Source organism: Eurosta solidaginis, chromosome 4, assembly GCF_040869045.1.
Source record: "Eurosta solidaginis isolate ZX-2024a chromosome 4, ASM4086904v1, whole genome shotgun sequence".
NCBI classification, from domain to species: Eukaryota; Metazoa; Arthropoda; class Insecta; order Diptera; family Tephritidae; genus Eurosta; species Eurosta solidaginis.
Window position 1 is genome coordinate 28,479,908 of NC_090322.1, and position 19,948 is coordinate 28,499,855.

The 19,948-nt window shown below is 32.1% G+C and overlaps 1 protein-coding gene across 24 annotated transcripts in view; it reads left to right on the forward strand.

Annotated features, from left to right (window-relative positions):
• Window positions 1-19,948, forward strand: part of rsh (radish) — a 798,688-nt gene that overhangs the window by 641,203 nt on the left and 137,537 nt on the right. For all 24 annotated transcript variants that reach the window (XM_067780984.1, XM_067780983.1, XM_067780985.1 and 21 more), the window contains one exon: window positions 9,028-9,193. In XM_067780984.1, coding sequence (XP_067637085.1) covers window positions 9,028-9,193 — 166 coding nt within the window. The remainder of the gene's footprint in view (window positions 1-9,027; window positions 9,194-19,948) is intronic.

Genomic DNA, 19,948 nt, shown 5'->3' on the forward strand with positions numbered 1-19,948 from the left:
CAAACAACAAACTATATATATATACGTATTTGACGTTTGTTGATATTTTGTCAGCCGGTTCGTGCTTGATGGACTATGTAGAGCAGCTGATGATTGTTGACATTGTTAGAAAATACACGTATAGATGTCGCTGATGTTTTTAGCTTCTACGCTTCTTTTATTAACACAGTTTTTATCAGCTTTAATAAATATTTCTTCTAATAGGATTCTTTTTCCCCAACTTTTCTCTCTAGCCAATACTTTAGTTCCTTCGAAGTCAAATCTATGTCCAAAAGTAATAGCGTGGAGGGCGAGTGCACTTTTTTCTGTTTCTTTCTTCTCAACAGTTTTTCTATGTTGATTTAGGCGTTTGTATAAATGTTGAGATGTAGTGCCTATATAACTTTTTCTTCGCTGGCAGTCAATACAATCTATTTTGTATACAACGTTCTTTTCTTTATTTGTTGGTATTTTGTCTTTAATCTTGTTGTACATTTTCCCAACATTGTTTTTATTTTTGTACGCAAAACGGACGTTGGCAGTGAACTCTTTGAATTTGTTTGTAATACATTTTGTAATATACGGGAAATATGAAATTGTCATAGTTTTAATTTCTGCTAATTGTTGTTGAGCGTTGGTGCTCGTTAATATCGGGTCGGTGTTTTTGTTGTTGATGGATATTTTATAATGATTTATTAATCTTGACACCAATTTTGGCGGATAATCGTTCGCTTTGAGGATGCCTTTTATAATTAATTTGTTCTTGTTGTGGTATTTTTCATCACTTAAGTTAAGAACTCTGTTTATTAACCCTTTTGCGGTGCTGATTTTTTGGGTTAATGGATGTATTGACCTATAATTCAAAATACGACCTGATGAGACTGGTTTACGGTACCAGTCCGTGTTAAAGGTTCCGTCCTGTGCGTTTCTGAAAATAACCATATCCAAGAATGGTAGCATATTTTGTTGTTCTTTTTCAAATGTGAACTCGATTCCTGGTTCTATGGCATTGAATATTTTTAAGACCGATGGAAGGATGTGTTCAGGTAGTAGTAGGTATAGGTCGTCTACGTATTTCTTAATTATGCTAATGTTGAATTCTAGTTCTTCTTTTACTCTCTGAATGGCTCGTTCTAAAACGTTGTCCATTAGAATTTCTACTAGAATACAGCTGATGGGTGATCCCATTGGGCAACGGAATTCTGTGCATAGAACTGTTCGTTAAATTGGAAATAGCTGTTTTTTGTGCAAAGAGTAATCATTTCGATAAATTCACTTTGCGAAAGATTTGTGATGGATTCAATTTCCCTCCACCTCTCGTTTAAGATTCTTAAAATAGAATCAACTGACGCATTTGTAAATAGGCTTTTTACATCAAATGATACTTGTATTTGGCCCGGTTCGTGTGTTTGTTGGGCGATGAATGCTTTAAATTCAAATGAATTGCATATGTGGAACTGCGATTTTGGTATTTTGGCTAGAATCGCTGTTGCATATTTCGACAGTGCTGTTGTTGGTCCATCATAGTCGGCGGAGATCGATCTAAGTGGCATTGGAATTTCGTTTTTGTGGTGTTTTGGTGCGAAGTATATCCTTGGTGGGTTTGCGTTGTACGTTGTAAGTTTCCGTTTAGTTAGGGAGTCTATTTTACCTCTATTGAATAGGGTTTTTACAAACAGATTGTTTTTGATTTGTATTTTGTTTGTTGGGTCAGTTATGGCGTTGTATGTGTCAGTGTCGCTGAGCATCTCCTCTCCAAGTTTTAATAGGTCTTTTTTGTACAAAAACACAGATTTATTTCCTTTATCCGATCTAGTGCATATTATTTCAGGATTGTTCTTAAAAAACTGTATGCAACTTTTTTCTTTTTGTAGTAGGAAGTTTTCTAAATTGGATTTTCTTGCTGTTGATTTGGCTTGTAATATTGTGCGTGTCACCGTTTGTCTGATTTCGTTCCTGTTTTGGGGATCTACGCAATTTTGCATAATGCACTCCACTTCTGCTATTATCTGTTTGGTTGGTAGCTTGTTAGGAGTTGTTGGCAGTCCAAAGTTTGGGCCTAAGCCCATTAAGAGCATAACGTCTTTTGGTAAATTTATAGTTGTTGCATTGTGTATAAAGCATGTTGTGTCAGATGTGATGTGTGTTTGTATTTGAGTTGATTCTAGCTTGTTGTACTTTGTGTTCAAGTTATTCATGGTTACTTCGTGTCTATTTTGATAGCTAATTTCTTGTGTTCGGAAAAAATCATTCGTGTTAGGTAAGCTTCTGGATTGGATAATTGATCTTAGATTATTGATTTGTTGTTCTAGTCGATTTATCTTCCAAAAGGAGATTTTTATTTCCAAGTTAAGTATTTTCCTTCGAAAATCTGAAATTAACTGGCCAATCTGTTTGTTGTATGGTGTGTCATCTTCCAAACTTTGGAAGGTGCAGCTTACGTTATTTATTATATGTTTTGGAATGATATTGTTTTTCCGACATTTGAGTAAAAAGAATTTCCGCGCCCTAAGTTTTGCTAATTTTATGTTGTTTGTTGCGAAAGCCTTAAATAAAGTTTTGGTTTCTTGGCCATATTGTATGCCAATCTTGTCAAAGAATGGATTTCGCTGTGTACCCGGCGTATTATTCATATTTTTGTACTACCGACTGTTTTCTTTATTTATTGTAAATTTGTTTTTTTGGTTTCGGGTTTACAGTCCAATGAATCAGAAAAACGCCTTTTTTATTTTAGCGCCAACGTTTCGACCTTTTATTTTGGTCTTCTTCAGGGCCTAATGACAAAAAAAAAAAAAAAAAAAAAAAATATAAAACTTAGTATATAAGGCCTTGCATTGCAAAAGAGGGTTAATAATTATTAATTACATATACACACAAAAGTACATATATAACACAATTATTGAAATCACAGATTCTTACTCAAAATTACTGCGTTCTTCCTTGTCCAGTTGTTTTGTATAGATGTTTTGTTTTCTGCATTGTGCAGAAATGGTCATATATAAAATTTTAAATTATAGAACTTATTTATAAATTTGAATAAAATTTAAAAGAAATAAGTAATAAAATGAACACAATGTAAAATTCAAACAACAAACTATATATATATACGTATTTGACGTTTGTTGATATTTTGTCAGCCGGTTCGTGCTTGATGGACTATGTAGAGCAGCTGATGATTGTTGACATTGTTAGAAAATACACGTATAGATGTCGCTGATGTTTTTAGCTTCTACGCTTCTTTTATTAACACAGTTTTTATCAGCTTTAATAAATATTTCTTCTAATAGGATTCTTTTTCCCCAACTTTTCTCTCTAGCCAATACTTTAGTTCCTTCGAAGTCAAATCTATGTCCAAAAGTAATAGCGTGGAGGGCGAGTGCACTTTTTTCTGTTTCTTTCTTCTCAACAGTTTTTCTATGTTGATTTAGGCGTTTGTATAAATGTTGAGATGTAGTGCCTATGTAACTTTTTCTTCGCTGGCAGTCAATACAATCTATTTTGTATACAACGTTCTTTTCTTTATTTGTTGGTATTTTGTCTTTAATCTTGTTGTACATTTTCCCAACATTGTTTTTATTTTTGTACGCAAAACGGACGTTGGCAGTGAACTCTTTGAATTTGTTTGTAATACATTTTGTAATATACGGGAAATATGAAATTGTCATAGTTTTAATTTCTGCTAATTGTTGTTGAGCGTTGGTGCTCGTTAATATCGGGTCGGTGTTTTTGTTGTTGATGGATATTTTATAATGATTTATTAATCTTGACACCAATTTTGGCGGATAATCGTTCGCTTTGAGGATGCCTTTTATAATTAATTTGTTCTTGTTGTGGTATTTTTCATCACTTAAGTTAAGAACTCTGTTTATTAACCCTTTTGCGGTGCTGATTTTTTGGGTTAATGGATGTATTGACCTATAATTCAAAATACGACCTGATGAGACTGGTTTACGGTACCAGTCCGTGTTAAAGGTTCCGTCCTGTGCGTTTCTGAAAATAACCATATCCAAGAATGGTAGCATATTTTGTTGTTCTTTTTCAAATGTGAACTCGATTCCTGGTTCTATGGCATTGAATATTTTTAAGACCGATGGAAGGATGTGTTCAGGTAGTAGTAGATATAGGTCGTCTACGTATTTCTTAATTATGCTAATGTTGAATTCTAGTTCTTCTTTTACTCTCTGAATGGCTCGTTCTAAAACGTTGTCCATTAGAATTTCTACTAGAATACAGCTGATGGGTGATCCCATTGGGCAACCGAAATTCTGTGCATAGAACTGTTCGTTAAATTGGAAATAGCTGTTTTTTGTGCAAAGAGTAATCATTTCGATAAATTCACTTTGCGAAAGATTTGTGATGGATTCAATTTCCCTCCACCTCTCGTTTAAGATTCTTAAAATAGAATCAACTGACGCATTTGTAAATAGGCTTTTTACATCAAATGATACTTGTATTTGGCCCGGTTCGTGTGTTTGTTGGGCGATGAATGCTTTAAATTCAAATGAATTGCATATGTGGAACTGCGATTTTGGTATTTTGGCTAGAATCGCTGTTGCATATTTCGACAGTGCTGTTGTTGGTCCATCATAGTCGGCGGAGATCGGTCTAAGTGGCATTGGAATTTCGTTTTTGTGGTGTTTTGGTGCGAAGTATATCCTTGGTGGGTTTGCGTTGTACGTTGTAAGTTTCCGTTTAGTTAGGGAGTCTATTTTACCTCTATTGAATAGGGTTTTTACAAACAGATTGTTTTTGATTTGTATTTTGTTTGTTGGGTCAGTTATGGCGTTGTATGTGTCAGTGTCGCTGAGCATCTCCTCTCCAAGTTTTAATAGGTCTTTTTTGTACATAAACACAGATTTATTTCCTTTATCCGATCTAGTGCATATTATTTCAGGATTGTTCTTAAAAAACTGTATGCAACTTTTTTCTTTTTGTAGTAGGAAGTTTTCTAAACTAAAACGCTCAACAACAATTAGCAGAAATTAAAACTATGACAATTTCATATTTCCCGTATATTACAAAATGTATTACAAACAAATTCAAAGAGTTCACTGCCAACGTCCGTTTTGCGTACAAAAATAAAAACAATGTTGGGAAAATGTACAACAAGATTAAAGACAAAATACCAACAAATAAAGAAAAGAACGTTGTATACAAAATAGATTGTATTGACTGCCAGCGAAGAAAAAGTTACATAGGCACTACATCTCAACATTTATACAAACGCCTAAATCAACATAGAAAAACTGTTGAGAAGAAAGAAACAGAAAAAAGTGCACTCGCCCTCCACGCTATTACTTTTGGACATAGATTTGACTTCGAAGGAACTAAAGTATTGGCTAGAGAGAAAAGTTGGGGAAAAAGAATCCTATTAGAAGAAATATTTATTAAAGCTGATAAAAACTGTGTTAATAAAAGAAGCGTAGAAGCTAAAAACATCAGCGACATCTATACGTGTATTTTCTAACAATGTCAACAATCATCAGCTGCTCTACATAGTCCATCAAGCACGAACCGGCTGACAAAATATCAACAAACGTCAAATACGTATATATATATAGTTTGTTGTTTGAATTTTACATTGTGTTCATTTTATTACTTATTTCTTTTAAATTTTATTCAAATTTATAAATAAGTTCTATAATTTAAAATTTTATATATGACCATTTCTGGACAATGCAGAAAACAAAACATCTATACAAAACAACTGGACAAGGAAGAACGCAGTAATTTTGAGTAAGAATCTGTGATTTCAATAATTGTGTTATATATGTACTTTTGTGTGTATATGTAATTAATAATTATTAACCCTCTTTTGCAATGCAAGGCCTTATATACTAAGTTTTATATTTTTTTTTTTTTTTTTTTTTTTTTTTTTGTCATTAGGCCCTGAAGAAGACCAAAATAAAAGGTCGAAACGTTGGCGATAAAATAAAAAAGGCGTTTTTCTGATTCATTGGACTGTCAACCCGAAACCAAAAAAAAAAAAAAAAAAAAAAAAAAAAAAAAAACAAATTTACAATAAATAAAGAAAACAGTCGGTAGTACAAAAATATTAAACTTTTATTTCATATATTCAAGTAAAAATTGTTTGTTTTTCATTTAAATTAAATTTCTTTGGATTTTGACTAGTACTTAGTTTAGTACTAAAGTTTTAGTACGTAATCTTAAGCTTTTTTTTGATATATTTTAGTAAAGAAAAATTGTTTTCATTTAAATTAAACTACTTTAAATTTCTACTAATACTAAGTTTAGTACGAAAGTTTTAGTACACAATCTTTAGCTTTTATTTCACATTTTCTAGTAAACACTTTTTTCTTTTTCATTAAAATTAAACAAATTTTAAGTTCCACAAACTTTTGTTATTAATGCTTTAGTACAATATATTCGCTAAAACTAACAATACGACAAGTGTACTAATTAGTTAACATACTTCGACGACACGTTTTACCACATTTCAAAAATAATGCCTTTTCCACCACAGTACTGCCAAACATATCCTATTCGACATAACAAAACCGAAATTTTGTCAAAAATGCTCGTGTCCGCAAATCGACCATGACAACTAAATACGTACCACGAACCACACGTAGCACGAACCACAACAATCACATTTCTACATGAAACTAGTTACCAAACTATTTACACTAAATTCACTTGCGCGTAAAGCAAGCTCAAATAGGCAAGTTGTGAGGGATTATATATTTATCTGCTACTTTTTCTTTGCTACTAGCACTTATTCACTTATTTACGCCAAACTTTCAAAAAGTACTCGTTTCGCTATCTTCTAAGCTAAGCAAGCGCTCAACAGGCACGTTCAGAGAAGTTTGACAAAAACACAAACAAAAAAATAGAGCAACTGAAAAAACAAAGGATTTGTGAAAATGAGCAGAAATCTTAGTAATTATCGCGAATATACTAAACATGTGTAAGTGTATATGTATAGATATATCAAATATGTGTGCGGTTCCAAGATATCACAGCAGTTATATAAAATATAAGGGCGTCTACATTTGGACAAAGCTGCTTTACTTGTATAAATAATTGGCAAAGCCACACAAAACTTTTGACTATAAACGTATGCGAATGGCATATGAGTACACGAAGTGTTGGTAAATTTTAAAACAATTTTTGGATTTTGTGTTTTGGGTTTTAGTTTTAGCAACAAGATAGAGCATACTTACGCTCGGTACTTAACAAACTCTTTATATGCCATTTTATTTTTTTACGTTCTAGTTTCAACAGTGTTTTCGATTTTTAGAACAGGGCACAAAAAACCCAGTTTAGAACTGAAAATTCGGCAACTTCATTTTTTTATCTCCATTATAACTTTTGAAACTTGGTGAGGCTATTATTCTTTGGCTAGAAGGAGTATATAGAAAGAGCATAGCTCTCAACGCTGAAGAAGGGTTATATTTATAGTTTTACTCAAACATGCAGAAGATCACATGAATATGCTAAAGACTACAGACCAATTAGCCGTACCTCCTTCCTGCTGAAAGTTATGGAAAGACTCTTAGATATCCACTTTAGATCGGTTCCACATGACCCCAAGCTCATAGAAAGAGCCATACACTACAAAAAATACACTGGCTGCCTTGTGTCCATTGGAACAATTATCCGTCATATTTTGAAAAATTTGGTTTCGGTTTCGCCGTTGTGCCATCTTCAGTATAGTTTTTCAGTAATGATAGTATGACGAATAAGTGGAATTTGACTTTAACTGCTTTTGTTGCTCTCTAAATTTAAATTAGTCTTAGTTTTAGTACTAAATATCAAATCCAACATGTTCACATCTCTAACAAACTTTAGTATTCAAGTTATATAAAGTATAAATAGTACTAAATTTTCTATTTTCTATAATATTGATTTCTGTCATTCCATAATAATATTTATAATATTTATTTTTGAATGTAAACTGTAATTTTATATAATGAAACTAAATATTTTTACTAGTACTAATTTATTGCTAGCACAAATTTATTGCTAGTACTAAAATCAAAAACATTAAAATAAGGTGCAATATATCTTCGTTAGAATTAAAGCAGACCTACTCTTCCAATTTTTGTCGTGTTAATTTTTGATGTTTCATAATTTATCCAGCAGAAGTGATTTAGTGCTAAAAAGTAATTTTTTTTAATTTAATAGTAACAGACACGTAGTACCACATTTTAAACACAAAATTAAGCTTACTTAATTGGCTCTACTTTTCTAGTATTACTCATGACAATTTAGTTGGAAATAAGAAGTACTAAATGAGTGCTTACAATTTGCAAGTATCAAAGCTATCAATGCCTTTGTCATGTAGTATAAAAAAGCTGAAATAAACAATGTCAATAAAATTTAAGTTAAAGAAAATTCGTACTCAAAATGTGTACTAAAAATTAGTACTAAAATTAGTACTGAAAGTATGTACTAAAAATTAGTAGTAGTAATTAGTTCTTAACATAAATTATAAATATGTTTTTAGATACCCATTAGTACCAAAAAAATGGCACTAAACACTGCTAAATTCTTAAAAAAGCAAATTTTCTATAGTTGTTTAAACAGTAAAATAAAACTCGATGTGTAAAAGATTAATACGAAATAAAAGGCAATCAAGAAAACATATATATACATACATATATAAGGGACTGACAAGATTTCGGACGCCGTAACCAACTGTCTGACTTACATACTTTTGTATTAGCAATACTCGTTTTACTTCAAAGAACGGAGAGCATTTAATTAGTGCTCACAATAAAATAAAAGTACTAAAGCATTCATATTAAATACTTTTTTGTGCACTACTAAGCTTGGTAAAGTATTTAGTACAAAGATACAAGCAAACTATATATGTATAACGCAAATTTCGGCGCACTGCTGTCCTCATTATTTTTATAAAAATTTACAAAAGTTAAAACTTATGGAATGTGGTATAAAAGTCTATAACGTAGTCTGAGAAATTTCATATTATTTAATGAACTTTATATATTTTTTTTTTGCTTTATCGCCTGCTTTTCTTTTTTCACCTACCTACTCAATTCCCACTCTATATTCTTCTTTCAGAACCACATACTCTGCGATCTACATTTTGCAGACGTTGCTCTAATGGAGTGCTCCGATTTTATGCAACAGCTGAGAAGCTTCAAACCACAATCACTTGGTTGCGCCGTTGCGAGACGTAAAAGTTCAACAACATTAATTTTTCCGTTACCACCGCAAGCATGTTCAGGTGAGTGCAACTTTTTAATTTGTTTCAATGTGTGTGTGTTTCTATTTAACAAAAGCAATATCGTCCAACTACGCGACAAAAACTTCGAGTGAATTTTTAAATTAATATCTTAGACGCGCTTAATTGAAAAACGCCTTTGTGGTTTTTGTGCGAACAGGAATTTCATTTAACGCGAAAATGTTGAGATAAAGCAAAAGTTGTAGAATATGGTTTGAGAAAAATGCCAAGCAAAGCACAAGAAATTCTTGTTAAAATTTTTAATGGAGTTATGAAGTCTTGAGTTCGGTTTTTAAGAGGAAATATTATTTTATTGAAATCATGCACGTCAAAATTTGCAATCGAATTGGGGGGGTTTTGAAGTGAGGGATGCATAGTTATTATGCCTATTCTGTGGGTTCGATGGGTGTAAAGCGAGTTTTAGGAAGAAAATTATGTACTAGATTTTAGTACTACTGAATATTAGTACGAAACTGAGATTCAGTAAAACTGTATCTTAGTACGAAAATCATATACCAAATTGTGTTTAGTACCAAATTTGCCATTATTTTGTTAACTCAATTTTAATATCTATACACTTTTAGTGCCTAAATTTAGTACGGAGTTTTGGTATCAAACTTCAGTTGTGGATATAAGCACTTAAATAAATGATATTTCGTCTGAAAAGTGGAGTGTGTGGCCACCATAACGAAAATTTCGTAATACAAATTATTTATTTTTTATTTTCTTAGTACTCGACTGCTTAGTACTAAACTTTTGTTTGGAAGAGGTTGATGTAAGTATTCCTAATACTAAATCTTTACGATTTCAATTATTTTTTATTTTTATTTTATTATACTTAGTACAATTAATACTTAACTTTTTAGTACTAAGATTAAAATTAAAAAATTACTAAAAATAATTTTATGCGAAAAATTTAGCACCAACTTTTTTAAAGATGTGGATGAGCATATTCCTAGCACTAAAACTTTACCTTTCGATTTCACAATACATTACTTTTTAGTACCAATTATATACTTTTTAGTTATTAGTACTAAGGTGTTCAGTACGTCAACTTTTAGTATAAAGAAATAAGTGTAAGCTGTACAAAACTTTTTATTACTAAAATTTTTAGTAAAAAGATTGTATGCAAAAAATATTGTACAAACCTCTTTTGGGCTAATTTTTAGTACTAGAGTTGTAACGTAAATATATTCTTTTTAGTATAATAGATGTTAGTGCTATGTTTTTAGTACTCTTTTAGGACTTAATTTTGGGTAGTAACAGTTGGGAACAGTAGTTTTTTTAATTGATTTTTGGAGTTCGCTTATCAATGCATTTCAAGAATTTTTAGACGGTTAATAATTAGTTTTTAGTATAGCTAGACTAAAAGGTACAAGAGGGCTTCAAAGAATTTTTTGTAAAAATATTTTTCGATTGCGTCTTCTTATCAAATTACTTAAGTAGCCACAATCTGTCGGAAGTGAACTATGCAATATCCATATGAAAAATCACCTATGTTACTCAAATTAACATAAAAATTTCATTAAAAAAGCCTACAACTTTTAGGTTGTATGTAAACTTTCCGCTGCTTAGTATTTTTCACACTTTTTCTAACCAATTGTTAGTATTCTTCATAGCTCAACCATCCAGCGCTTAAGTTATGCCATTACCTCCTTTCCTAATATTATTTCATTGCTTTTTTGCGCCATTAAATTAGTGCTTTTTCCTTTGATCGCATGTAAATTTCATTTTCTGCCATCATTTCTACTCACTAATTTCATTCCGTATATACTCGTTAGCAGCCATAAACCCGCTCTAATTCGTTCCCATTTGGCATTAAACTCAAGCGGTCAGCCACTATAACCGCATCAACAGCCACAAATGTATAATAAATAATGAAAGATTGTGTGAGTGTGAAGGAAATTTGTGATGAAAAAGAAAGTGGAATATATGAAATGCATGAAAAAAGGTATTGAATGGAAAAGATAATAAAATCAGCTGAAGAACTGACAAACGTTTGAGAGCCGAAGGAACAAATCTGAATATTTTGAAATATTTTTTTTATTTATTTAGTAAAAACCTTAATAATCAAATAGTACTACATTTCCAGCACAAAACCAGGACTACATAATTGCTACTCAATTTGTTTTATTATTCATGCCAATTTAGTTAAATTTAATAAGTACTAAATGAGTGTCAATAGTTTGCAGGATTTAGAACAAAAAATCGGAGGTTAAAAAAATTGGACTAATAATTAGTACTTAACATTAGTACCAAAAATGTTTGCTACACACACATACTTAACGAAAATCAGTAATAAATGCTTCTAAAATGCTTTGAAAAAATCAGTGCTAAAAACTAGTCTAGCGTTTTTTAGTAAAAAAAAATTAATAAAAAAAATTGTAAACGTAGAGTTTTAGAACTTAATAATTAACATGATTTTATTAAGTTTTGTGTGTTAAAGAGGATATGAGGAGGCTTTAGATTCACAATTTGGTCCATTTTATTTCTTATCCTTTCGGTTTGGTTTGACTGACTTATTATTCAAGAAACTTTAATTCTCGGGAAGTGTACCGTGAGCTGGGCTATTTAAAAAAAAATCTAATTTATAGTGCGATTTGATTGAAATTCGGTGCTGGTATCTTTGACCAAGTTTTATTTGAGAAGGTTTTCTTTCCTGGAAGAGGACCGGATACCGACCTAATCCGAAAACTTATAGTGCCATTTGCTTGAGATTTGGTACAGGGTTCCTCTTCGACAAGATATTATGCTTAGTGCCGTTTCCTTTGGGAAGGTGGACCGGAATTGTATGATTTGTTTGAATTTTATTCTATAGGCAGCCTTTGAATAGTGTTATATACAAAAGCGAATGCAAAATCTGTTGGTACCACTTTAATTTAAGATAGGACGAAGCAATTCAAAATTCCTAAAAAGCCATAGGCTGAAAAAGATAAATAGAGGAATGAGTGGTAGGAGTGGGAATCGGGGACAGAGAGAAAGCGAGGGGTAAGAGAAAGAAAAATAAAGAGAGGGAAACAGAGAAAGTGAGAGTAGGAAATGGAGATACAAATGGAGAAGGCTCAAGGAAAAGATAGGAAGGGGACGAACCTACATAAAGGAAGGAAATGATGAAAATTAGAGGAATATTGAGGTAGGAAGAGAAGTCGAGAAAGTGACTAAGTAAAGAAGAGAAAAAAAGTTGAAAAATGCATAAGTTACAGTATGACAAGTGCCTCTGTTTACCGGTAAAGAAAATACATCGCAGAGATGAATATAATGCCCAGTAAATTAGAATGTATCAATTAAATAAATGCAAGCCTTCATAACTTCCGTAGAGATTTTAGGCCAAGCTTCTTCTCCAATTTACGTCGTGCTCCTTTAAATTTTTCCTAAAAATTGACGGAACGGGACCTATATATTTTTCGCAGCTCCGAACGGCATCTGCAAAATAGATGAGTTTTCACTGAGAAGCTTTTTATGGCAGAAATACATTCGGGCTACTTGGCGAAACACTGCCGAGGGATGGCAACTTTCTTTTAATTGAAAAAATTGTTTATACATTTTTTATATTGGTTTGGCTTGAACCAAGGATCTTCGGAGCGATATGCGGAGCTAACCACATCACCACGGACGCATCTCAATAATCTATATATATTTTTATATGTAAAGATGAATTCAATTTTAAAAAATTGTACCGGCGTTAATAATGAAATCGCCCGATTAGATGAATCAAGTATTCAATGTTTGGTTAAAATATATGTAAATAGTGGGAGAGGTGAGGTAGAGGAATTGAGGGTGGGAATGGCAATGGGAGTGTTATTGGGAGTAGGATGGGTAGGGGAGAATGAACGGGAGTGGATATGGTATTGGAAGTGGAAGTGAAAATGGGGGTGTCAGTGGTGGAAGCAGTGGAAGGGAGATAGAAGGAATAAATGATGAACAAAATAGGACAAATATGGAAGATAGAGGGGAAGAAAATCAGATAGAGAGTAAAGAAGGAAAGCTAGGCTCACTTGTTAAACGTAGACAAACCAATTTTTGGGCAGAACAAAGTCTGTCGGATACTCTAGTATTTAGATTAAATTTTTCGACGCAACACGGCAAACAAGCTATAAAAATTTCACATAAATTTAAATTACAAGTTAAATTGAACACCATTGAGTAATATTTTGGACGCATATTGTGCTTGATATATTTACTACGTTTAGCGAGAAACTCAAATGGCAAATAAAAGCTTTCAAAATATAAATTTATTATAGTGACGTGTTTCTTGCGGCTGCAATAATTAGTACGGTAGAAAACCACCATAGCGTATGGTAATATTTTTTTGTTTCTCAAATTTTTTTATTTATTTATTTATTTTATTTTTTTTCAAGAATTCATAAAGAAAATTTGTTGAAATTATTTGTATCAGAACACCGCAAGAAACTCGATAATTCAATTGTTTTAATATCAGTATTTGTTATATGAAATTCTCCGCCCTCGCTCTCGCGCGCCAGCTTGACGTATGCGTAATATTATTCGACGCTGCTTGCACACAAGAACTTTGTTACATTTTGCCAGCAAACCAAATAACATAAACGCATACAAAATATGAATTTATTAGTTTTACGTGTTACCTGCCATTGCAATCATTTTTACATTAAAATAGAACACCATGGCGTATGAGTAATATTTTATGCAGCACAAAACTTAAAACAATGCAAACAGCGAATGGAATAGTTAGGGTAAGTAAATGCCGTTGAGCAAAGGTTGGGCATAAATTTATGATATTAATTGTGCTTACTTACTTACTTAATTGGCGCTTACCCGTTTAAACGGTTATGGCCGTCCAACAAGGCGCACCAGTCGCTCATTCTCTCTGCCAACCGGCGCCAATTGGTCACATCAAGGGAGTTGAAATCGTTTTCTACCTAGTCCTTCCAACGGAGTGGGGGCCGCCCTCTACCTCCGCCTCCACCTCTCTATTAATTATGCAATCTATTTTATAACGATGCTGGTAAACTTTGGCTATTTACAGGCGCTTACCAAGCAAAATTACGAAAGACGAGCGCGACACTGCAGTACGAACGTGCAATACTTTGGAGAGTTAGAAATAAGTAAATGCAATAAAAAGACTTTAAGCCGTGTATGAAAAGTAAACGTAATTAAAATGTTAACAAACGAATGTTAGTAGAATATGTAAGCATTAGCAATTGAAACAATAGAAAGACGTAGTAGTGGAGTAATATTGTTTCAAGTCAACTCGTACGTGAGCAAATAAATGGCAGACGCTGTTGCATTATTATTATTTTTTTATGATTTTAGTATTTCACAATAGAGTGTTTTTCTCTAATAACACAAATGCTATTGCACAGTTAAGTGTCTGGCATATAGCCGCTTGGCTACAAAAATATGCAACATTTGTAACATAATGAGCTCTAATGCATTAACCAACAAACACGCCTCTATGCACACACATCTTCAAAAGGCATCATGCCAACTACTAATTATTAACTTAGTTTTTGTATATATATATGTGATCATATATAGCCCCTTTAACATTTTTGTAGTTATTAGTCCGATAGGAGTCCAAAAAATGTGCGAAACATGCGCTAAATAACTTTAATCATAAAAGGCTCATATACATATGACTCCAACAGGATGGAAATTATGAGCCCAGTGACAAGGGTGTATATTCAACAAGGCAACATTTCATATATGCAATATATCAAGTTTTTCTTGCTTTGTATTTTAAGGTGTCTTCTTTCCTGATTTTTACCCATATTACCAATAACCGAGGGTCCTTTTTGGTATGTTTGGTGTGAGAGAAATAAATATCATATCATTTAAGACTTTCTTCTTTAATATGGTTTCTTTCCCACTTTCTTCATTAATATTTGTTCTTTCCGATATGTATCCAAAATCCCTCTTTGAAGGCTAAATATGTATTATGTTTACGTATTATATGAGCCAATGAGAACACAAGAAAGAGTCCTAATAAAGTCATATTAAAGGCAAAGTATGAGCTGCTTGTGAGCTTATTAGTAGCCATATCGGAGTTACATTAAGGCTCGCATGATGTATAGAATTGAGATCGTATTGAACGACAACAGCAAGAAGGAAACTACACTCATTTCACACTCACAAATGAGTTCATAGTGAGCGTAAAAGCTCCGAGCTAAAACTCTTTCTGACTCATTTTTGAATCCGTATTGACTCCAAATGTTTGCTGGGTAATGTGTATGTTTGCTCACAAATATGAGTATACGTAGTAATGTAATTATATTAATTTTTACAGGCGCTAATGTGCCGTTAGTTGGCAATATAATTGGCACGAAAGTGAGCGTAAAAAATTAAAAAAGAGAATTGAAAAATGAAGGTACATTACACAAAATTGCATTTAACTGCATGTGAGGTTGTTAAAAGGAATGGTTGCAGCAACAAGATAGAAGCTAAGTTTCATAGTTTACTCACACAGATGCAAGCGCGCATATCATATACATTTTAGTACTACAACATCTAAAGCGCAGAAAAATACAAAACGTGAAAGTATGTATTGCACATACTTGATGCTCTGCTTTGGGAATTTAGACATTGAAATTTAAACAAGTGCTATATGCAGTATTAACAAGGAAAGCAAAAAAAACTAGAAAGTAACGTTTTATTTAAATTTAGTACACAAAAAAACAATATTTGGTACTTGTGACATACACTTTTTAGCTTACGTGTGTCACTTAATTTTTTTGCTGAGAATTCTTAACACGAATTTATTACTAAATCATGTTGTTGCGTTGTTTACTTAACTTTCATTAAAAAACTCACTAAATTTATTATTTTTAAGCTGGAGCCGAAACTTGGTGTAAATTTCGTATGAAGTGTTTGTGCTAAAGTTTTTATTTTCGATTTAGTACTAAAATATTTTTTTAATTTGGAACTAAAATATTTTTTACTAAAACTGTTAGGACTTATAGTATGTATTTTTTACAAAAATAATTTTTGTAAAACACCTAAGATTATTAATATTATTTTTATTTAATAATTTGTACAATATTTTAGTACTAATTTTAGTATGAAACTTTTTACAATTAATAGTTAAAATTTTGTACATAAATAGATTTAAAATAAAATTAAATCGCAAGGGAGCAATATATTTAATATAGTGTATAATTTTATTTAAAAAGCTCACACAATGTTTTAGTACAAAATTCAGTACTTGAGTTAGCAAAAAAAATATGTACAAAATTTATTACTCTTAAGTTATATTAAAAATTGTTACTAAATATAAGACAAAAGGTTCGTACTAAAGTTGTTAACTTAAGTACTAAAATTCACTCGTTTCGTTATATTATTTTATAAAAGATGTACAAAAATGATTAATTGAGTTGTTGGAGCAGCTGTTAGTACGCCCTTTTACTTTTTTGAGCAAAAGATAAGGTACTTTCCTTGTCCTAAGCAGTCAGTACTTAATATACAACATATTTCGGGTAAAGAAATGCGTATTTCAGACTTTAAGGAAAATTTTTATTTTTCTATGTTAGAATATAATGCACGTAGAGTAGCATAAATTTTGTTAATTCAAAATAACTACGACTAAATTAATTTAGTACATTATTAGAAAGTTAGTACTCGATTAAATATTTCACAACAGTTAGCTAAGCCGCCATAATACAAAACGAGTTTTTTAACTGAAAGTTTACATATCAAATCAGTTCTAAAAACTATGTACTAAAATAAGTAGTGCGTACTAAATTGGTTTACCAAGTAGTAGATACCATTCGACCATTTTTCATTCAGTTGTTCGCATTACATGCTTTCATTATCCTTTGAAGTAAAAATTAAACAGCTTACATATTTGTTTCCCTTATTCCCTTCCCATATCGCACTCATACATACTCTTTATCGTATGAAATAAAATAGAGATGTATACGTATACACATACAATTCTGCCTTTTATTTGCCTACTCTCATTTATATTACACTGAAGCCGTGCTTAGAATAGCTAGCCATTTATTATTATGTAGGTCGTCATTGCCGCCAGATGGCTCATGCAAACAATGCGAGCTGCACTTACTCTCCATTGCTATGGCGACTGACCTCTTAGAGTATAAATATAAGTGCACATATATTGTAATGACGTAGGCTACACTGCAGTTGACTGCATCAACGCCAACAAAACAAGCCTAGCAAAAGCAAACAACAACTAACTTGCAGCGGCAACGACAACTGAAATATTAGTACTTAATCTAGATAAATATGTGAATACTGCAAGGGCAAACAAATGCGCTATGCAAGAAAGTATGAAAGAAAGCAAACAGGAAGAGTTTATATAAATAGCACAATTTATTATTATATAAAGTATACAAGTATAAATTCATATATAAAATGGTTGAAAGGCAAGCTTATATCTAATGCAGGCAGTTAGGATAATTGTGCAATTTTTAAAATAGCTTCAATTGTTTTAGGATTAGTGAAGCAAAACATGTACTAAAATTTTAGTACCAAACTTTAGTACAACATTTTTATACTAGGTTTTAAAACAAAATTTGTGTACTAAATATACGGCACTAGTGATGCAAGCTTGAATTTTAAAGCAATTATAACGTATTTTTTGTTAAAATTTTTGCAAATAATTTGGTAAGCGAAATTTGTACTAAAAATCCAGTACAAAATAAAGTTTTGAAATTTTAGTAAATTTGCATAGAAATAAAATCAGGCCATGAAGTAAGTCAGTAGCTGACTGTACAAAAAAGATGATAAAAAATTTGAAGGAATACCTTTATATAAATGGACCAAAAAATAGAAGTTTTTGTTGAATTTTGACTAAAAAACTTTAACAATAGCTCTTGTAAAAGAATTTTGGGACTTAAAACTATAAAGGTAGAGCGCAATCCTTCAATTTAAGGCAAAACATGTACTTGACATTAACTAATTGATTATTTAAAATTTAAACACGCACTCTACCTTTATAATTTTAAATCCCAAAATTCTTTTACAAGAGCTATTGTTAAAGTTTTTTAGTCAAAATTCAACAAGACTATGTCTGTATTAAAGGAAAAATTCCCTTCTATTTTTTGGTACATTTATATAAAGGTAGTCCTTAAGATTTTTTTTATCATCTTTTTATTTTAAAATTTTGTAGTACTGCCTACAAAAAGGCAATTGCAACTATGATTAGTAATTTAAGTAATTTCTGAGCGAAAATTCTTATCTTTATTTATTTGTTCAAAATAGCAAGGCTTAAGAGAATTAGTGGAATTTTCGCTGACAACACTGGGGAAAACAACAGAATTCCACCTCGCATCATAACAAGAGAATTCCACCTCGTTTGTCAGCTACTTAATTTGCACAGCTGAAAATCGTGGTGAAATTCGCATACGCCTACAAGTCTAAAAGAATCGTGGTGAAAGTCGCGTACGCCTAAAAGTATCCAAGGACGTGCATTGAGTTGGGCCTTCAACGAGGTGGAGTTCTACAACGCCTGCAACACTCAGGAGGCTAGCCATGAAGGTATGGCCTAATCTTCTAAATAGTTCGACTTGTGTATTACGTAGCTCAATTTTTTTGATCAAACATTGCACTGTCACCGAGTTTTAACTATATTTCAGATTTCAAGTCTCTACATATCCAGGAAGTTAGTTAAAAATCGATTGCAAGATTCGCAATTTAAAACTAGTTTTCTCAATATCTCAATCCATGCGCCACGTAGCGGAATTTTTTTGATAAAATATTGCATTGTCACCCGGTTCTGACTTACGGCCCAAGTTTCATGTCTCTAGGTCATCGGGAAATTACCCGAAAATCGATCGCAAGATTCCCCCCGTTTTTTAAAGATTTCCAGGTATCTTGACTAGCGCGCCACCTAGCAGAACTTTGTTTTCTATAAGTTGTATTGTCACCAGGCCTCTAACTAAGTGCCAAGTTTCAAGTCTCTAGGTAACCGGGAGGTTAGTTAAAAATGGATTGAAAGATTCCCAAATAAAATTTTTCTTACTATCTCGATCCGCGTGCCACCTAGCGATTTTTTTTTTATCAAATATTGCATTGTCACCGGGTTCTGACCCACACCCCAAGTTTCAAGTCTCTAGCTCACCGGCAAGTTACTCAAAAATCGTTCGCAAGATTCCCCTCGTTTTTCAGGGATTCCCTGCGTTTTTTCTGGGATTTTCGTTTATCTCGATTCGTCTGCCACCTGTCGGCATTTTGTTTTCCACGAATTGTAGTGTCATCGACTCGCAAACTATGTGCTAAGTTTCAAGTCTCTGGATCACCGAGAAGTTAGTTAAAAATCGATCGCAAAATTTCACTTGCATTATAATGTCTCTCAGATCTGAACTATGTTCTAAATATCAAGTGTCTAGCGCAACGGGAAGTTACCGACAAATACTTTTCCGTGGGTCAAAAATTCGTATTGAAATGAGGGGTAAACATGAAAGCGACTTAATATAAAGGTAAAAAATAAAAAATAAAAAAAATATTACAAAGTCTAAGTCCTAATGCGCTAATGTATCTTAAATAATTAATAAATTGAATTGAAATTGAATTGAACTAGTCTAGTTTTGTATTTAGTACCACAAATTTAGTACAAAATTCTAAAAGTTTAAAAGACTTAGCGGTTAGAAATATTTGTTGTTGAATTTTAAATATTGCTCCTATCACTATGTGATTGATATATGTGTGTACTAAAAAATTAGTATTTACTCAATTTCTTCAATTTAAGAAACAGGATTGGAAAAAAAACAATCATTCTTTGTTAAAATTGTGTACAGATGTTTTGGCAAAAGCCTTGTATAGAAA